At 37.1% G+C, this 6,224-nt stretch overlaps 1 protein-coding gene across 1 annotated transcript; it reads left to right on the top strand.

Moving 5' to 3' along the window:
• Positions 1-5,041: 5,041 nt before the first annotated feature.
• On the top strand, positions 5,042-5,464 carry LOC106878854 (uncharacterized). Its single transcript, XM_014928195.1, has one exon. The coding sequence runs from the start codon at positions 5,042-5,044 to the stop codon at positions 5,462-5,464; it is 423 nt and encodes a 140-aa protein (XP_014783681.1).
• The last annotated feature ends 760 nt before the right edge of the window (positions 5,465-6,224 follow it).

Genomic DNA, 6,224 nt, shown 5'->3' with positions numbered 1-6,224 from the left:
ATAGAATACAAACTATGATCGCCCTACGTTATTCATTTTGATATATATACCTGTATTCAAAGCTGTACATTGTGCTAGATACTTCACTTAACTTCATAAAGTGCAGTCAATATTATCTCCAATGTAGACAATCATTACTACATATATGCAAAAAAAGTCGATAGTTCAACAGAATTGATAGTGTGGCGGAAAAATGAATCATTGCATATAATGCGATCGCATTACATTCTGAGTTCACTTCTTCTCGAAGTCAGCTTTGTGTTTCATTTCTCAAGGGTCTATAAAATTGTACTCCCAGTCTGGTACTTGAGTTACTTTAGTCAACCTATACTGGCGTCTCCCAGTTTCGCCAAACTAATGACTACAGTTGGTAACCCTGAACGCATCTTCTGTGTCGCTTGTGCTTAAAGGTAGATGAAGACAGGGATCCTTCCACCGGAAAGTATTGATGTGACCTTTGGAAGATATAAAGATGGAACAATCCCACATACAGCCTATAATTAAGGGACCATGTAACACGATCTTCACCATGGACGTCAAAAATCGAAGATGAAATGAAATTTTTGCAACCAGGCGGTTTAATCTCGGTAAGCGTAATTACTGCTTAATAATATTTATTGTTTACTGTAAACAGAACACTAAGCCCTTAAATTTTCATTAAAGAGAAATGGTTTGTAATTTCTTTTTTTGTTGTTTTTATTTAAAGACTTTATTATTACACATTTAATCAAAATTGTGTTGATCTTAATTGATTCGGTGAGCTAATATGCTGTTCCATACCAAATGCTATATTAGGAGAGATAACTGAAACCAAATTTAATAATCACACTCCTACAGGGATACACTTCACTCTACAGGAGAATAAAAGAAATAACGAAAAATAGGAAAATCAAGCAACTAGAAAAATAGCGAGTGAGTAGGAAATCTATGTTACTCTTATAGAATCCAGGGTGGTTATATGTTTGATATTCTGTTCTGTATCTAAATCCCCGTTTTGTATTTGATAGTCTAACATTACATTTAATATCCCGGTTTTATATTTAATAAACCCTGTTTTATACTTAGATCTCTGTTATATATTTAGCATCGTTGTTTTATATTAAATCTCTGTTTATATATTTTTTAATTAAACATCTCATCGTTATAATTTATTGCTGTATTTTATTGAACACCCCTATTTTACATTTAATTTGTTTTATATTTATTATCTCAAGCTGTAACTTTCCTTTGTCGTCCTTTGCCAGTCTATTGTGAGTCAATCGATTGGATATCCAGATCTGCCTTTATCAAAGGTAGCCATCAATAGACGATCTCTATATTGACATTTAGAAATGACCAGCAGACGTAATTAGCTTTTTCTTTTAGTCTTTTCTTTTACTTGTTTCAGTCATTAGACTGTGGCCATGCTGGGGCAAAGCAAGCTTGTGCTTAGGAGAGAAACTTTATAGGTGCAATCCCATGATCATTCATGACCGAAAAATGTCTTTAATCTTTATATACATGCATACATACGAACAAACATACATAAATATACACATGCATGCTTGATTGAAGGCTTGATGAGATCAGAGCCATTGATATGAAAACCCGAAATAATAACAAGCACACGTAATTTCCACATAAACAGTGACGTAGACCGCCCCTATCTAAAACGAAAACAAGGCGGCAGAGGCTTAACATCGATCCAAAATGCTTTTGAATGTCGTATCATATTCCTTCGGCAACCAAGTGTCGAAGTGTATCTCTTGACCAAGTTTGCATACATGAAGCTCATAACATCATATAACTTGGACGGCAGCTCCTTGAGCCACATTGCTTCTCTGATAACCTAGAATACAAGCCCAAAGAAGTTGTACGGCAATGTATAATCAGATGAGAGGATGAGCCTATATGAGCAGACGAATATCTCCGACATGATAACATCAAAGCAGTCTATCACAGACCAATAGCCGGATTACTGCCTACCACTTTGAACGGTATGCGTTTGCGATCCAGGAAAGCTAATTCGAAGACTACAAATCCAATCCAACACTAGAACTGTAAAAATCTGTAAAACTTTCCAGAAGATTATCATTTAAGCATATGAGTATTTCTAGATATGCAAGTTGTTGTTGTTGGGACTCCGTCGCTTACGATGTCGAGAGTTCCAGTTGATCCGGTCAACGGAACAGCCTGCTCGTGAAATTAACGTGCAAGTAACTGAGCACTCCACAGAAACGTGTACCCTTAATGTAGTTCTCGGGGATATTCAGCGTGACACAGTGTGACAAGGCTGACCCTTTGAATTACAGGCATACAGAAACAAGAAGTAAGATTGTGCGAAAGTTGTGGTGGAAGAGTACAGCAGGGTTCGCCACCATCCCCTGCCGGAGCCTCGTGGAGCTTTAGGTGTTTTCGCTCAATAAACACTCACAATGCCCGGTCTGGGAATCGAAACCGCGATCTTATAACCGCGAGTCCGCTGCCCTAACCACTGGGTATATGCAAGTATATGCATGAGAATACACTCATTAGACAAAAATTATGAATCTGTACGTATACATACATACATACATACATACATACATACATACATACATACATATATACATACATACATACATACACACACACATACATACATACATACATACAAAAATACCCTGTTGTTGAAATTCCAATGAAGGAGCCTTGACACTTGGTTAGAAACCGTCTCCTTCTCTATTGAGAAGAAATCTCGAAATGAAACTGAATAATGACATACATACAATATGTGTGTGTGTGTGTGTGTAGACGGGCTTCTTTCAGTTTCCATCTACCAGGTCCACTCTCAAGGCTCTATTCGACCCAAAGCTATACTAGAAGACTGAAGCTTAAGATGCTACGGAGTGGAACTGAACACGAAAGCTTATGGTTTTGGAGGAAACTTTTTACGACACCGCCGAGCCTAAGAAACTTCTCATCGATTTAACAATGCTGCAGCTGTTAGTAACTTCGACTCGCACTAATTTGGTTGGTTCTTTAATACCTGGTCAACGAAAAAAAAAATCAAAAGAAAAAGAAAAATAATAATGAAAAACTAGCAAAATAACAAATAGTTAAATAAGAAAATAAAAAGAGGAATGGACAAACATCCCTAAATCCCACCTTTCCAGAAGATGAAAATTGTTAGGAAATATTTCAAGCTTCGCATACTTCATTAATCTAATTTATCTCAACAGTTCCCCGAAACTGAACGTTAACTCTTTTCTTTTGTTGCTACATTTGATTTTGCTTGTTTATGTATTTATTCATTCATTTATTAGTTCATTCCTTCTGTCCTTCTTTCTTCTGTCCTTCCTCTTCGCTTCTTAATTTTCTTTCTTTCTTTCTTTCCAGTTTTATTCTTGTTTCTTTTCCCCTTTCTTCATTTCATTTTCCTCTGGATGTTTGTCCAATCTTTCGTTGTTTCTGTCTTCATCTTTCTTTCTTTCTTTCTTTCTTTCTTTCTTTCTTTCTTTCTTTCTTTCTTTTCCACCTTTTTTCTTTTCTGTCTGTCTCTCTCTTTCTTTCTTTCTTTCGTTTTTTCTGCCTTTTTTCTTTCCTGTCTTCTTTGTTTCTTTCTTTGTTTCTTTGTTTCTTTGTTTCTTTGTTTCTTTCTTTCTCTCTCTCTCTCTCTCTCTCTCTCTCTCTCTCTCTCTCTCTCTCTCTCTCTCTCTCTCTCTCTTTCTCTCTCTCTTCCCCTTCCGCTACCTTAACTGCCCGAAACAGCAACATCACACAGAGAAATGTGAAGTCAGGTTAGAAAACAGATCAAAATTTCTATCTTCTGTATAAATAGATGACCTTGTTTATTTTTACACAGTGTGGAAGTATTGGCAACTAAACCTGGCATTATTCCAGTCATACACAGCCCAAGCAATTAAGTAAAAACTACAACAACAACGTAACTTAATATAAGGGACCAAACAAACGCATGAATAAACGCAATTATAAAAAACGAATAAAGCTACAAATAAATGAAAGTTAATAAATAACATAAAATTAAAAAATAAAAACTGATTTCTTACATAAGCCCCAAAACTGGTAGTTGTAAGATAGAAGTAGAGTCAATTATATTGAATTTAGTAGTTTACAAGTACATTTAGAAACCTGGAATTGGTAAAAGGTAAAGTTGGTTATGGCAGGATTCGAAAAACTGAACGCAAAACAAACCGAAAAAAATACTGTGTAGCAATTTATCCAGCGCTCTATCGGTACTGCCATTTTGTTAAGCAAATAAAGCGTATAATGTGTGAATAGTAATCGGTGCGAATCTAAAAAGAAAACGATAAACGATAATGAAAGAGTATGCGTGTATGGACACTACACTCAAGACTGTTGATATCAACGATGACATAGAATCGTCTTGGAAGGCTCAGCGTGATGCAATGCACTGTGCATCTGTAGAGGGTCTTGGACTTTCGGTTTGTAAACATCAAGATTGGTTCAGTGATAATAACATAGATGTCCAACAGTTGACAAATAAAATGCACAGCTCTCACAAAATATAGATAAATGATAAGAACTCATCCAGAAAAGAGAATGCCTACAAGAAATGCAGAGGCCAGGTCTCGCGTGCTCTGAGACAGATGAAGAAGGCTTGGTGGCCTTCGAAGGCTACTGGACTCCAAGAAGCGGCAAACAGAAAGGATTCTAAAGACTTTTATGTTAGCCTCATGAAAGTGTATGGTCCTCAAGAGCACGATATTACTCCTATTTTTTCATCGAATAGAGAGACACTATTGACTGACAAATCAGACATCCTGAAACGACGGAAAGATCACTTCGAAGCCGTGTTGAACTCCACCTCAGTCACTAATGCTGTCTATTCCACAGCACGCTAAAACCCGGAACTGTCTCTGGAGCCAACCTTCCTAGAAATGGTAAAGTCTTATTAAACAGATCTGCTCTGGTGAAGCGCCTGGCAAGGATTCTGTCCCTCCAGAAATCTACAAGCATGGTGGACAGAAAGTTTTTAAGAAACTACATGACCTCCTCATAACTATTTGGAAGGTAGGCCGTGTACCATAGGACTTCAAGGATGCCTCAATTTAACATCACTATGAGAACAAAGAAACAAGGGTCTGCAATAATCATTGCGAGATATCGCTTCTGTCTATTACTGGTAAAATTCTTGCTCGACTCATTCTTGACAGGATCATCAAAACACGTTGTAAATGATATCCATCCAGAATTACAGTGCAGATTTCGCTCTGGTTGTGGCACTATCGACATCATCTTTGCCCTTCGACAGATCATGGAGAATGTATGTGAGAAAAATCAAGAGTTGTTCATGGTATTCGTTGACCTTATTAGGGCCTTCGACACTGTTAACTGGCAAACATTATGGAAAGTTTTGAAAAAGCTTGGTATACTTGACAAGATGTTGAATATTATCATCTCCGCCCATGAGGGAATGAAGGTTGCTGTCATGATTGGGCCAGATACTGGATGGCTTATGTGACTTCTCTGGTTTTGTAGAGATTGTTGAATATACTACTACTACTACTACTACTACTACTACTACTACTACTTATTAAGGAACAAATTTGGTGCAATATGTAATAGAATTTTCCATTGGTTCAATGGAAATATCTATTAAAAAATCGTTGGTATTACTCGAAAAAGTTTGATTCATTTTTTTTTATAAGATAATGGCTTAGAATTATCTAATAGTGAGACAGTTCTTGACAGCCATATGAAAGTTCTGTCTCCTCAATACGTGACTGCTGAAATATACTGTTTTAACAAAGCTATTCCGGCTAAATTTGGCAGATTACCTAAAAGAAAAAGAAAACACATCATTCTTTCCAAAAATGAACGATTCTGAAAACATATCAAAAACTTCCAACTAGATTATGTTTGGGAAATAACAGTTTACTCAAATTTGCCACCAACAGTTCCACTACGGCTCCATGACGGCCCCAGAACCTGGCGCATGCGTTCTTAACTCAGCCCGTGGGAAGATCTTTGCAACCTTTTTGACCTTGGCCACCAGCTCGGCCTTGGTGTTGCTCCATTTATCTTAATTTAAGGAAATTACATAGGGAGAATACGAAGACCAGAAATTGAGGCTTGTGAAGTCGCAGAAAATTTTCGACAACCACTTTTGACTCTTTTCGGGGGTATGACAAGGATACGAATCCTGCTTCCTCATATATAGTTCTCTCCAACCAGGGTTTGACTACAGCCTCACATAGCCGTCTGAACTGAGCCTAAGGCCC

The sequence above is a fragment of the Octopus bimaculoides genome, chromosome 9, assembly GCF_001194135.2.
Source record: "Octopus bimaculoides isolate UCB-OBI-ISO-001 chromosome 9, ASM119413v2, whole genome shotgun sequence".
In the NCBI taxonomy this organism is placed as follows: Eukaryota; Metazoa; Mollusca; class Cephalopoda; order Octopoda; family Octopodidae; genus Octopus; species Octopus bimaculoides.
This window is presented reverse-complemented; position numbering and strand designations above follow the sequence as displayed.

Coding starts and splice junctions, on each gene's coding strand:
- LOC106878854 (XM_014928195.1), top strand. CDS start 5,042: ATGCCTCAATTTAACATCACTATGAGAACAAAGAAACAAGGGTCTGCA.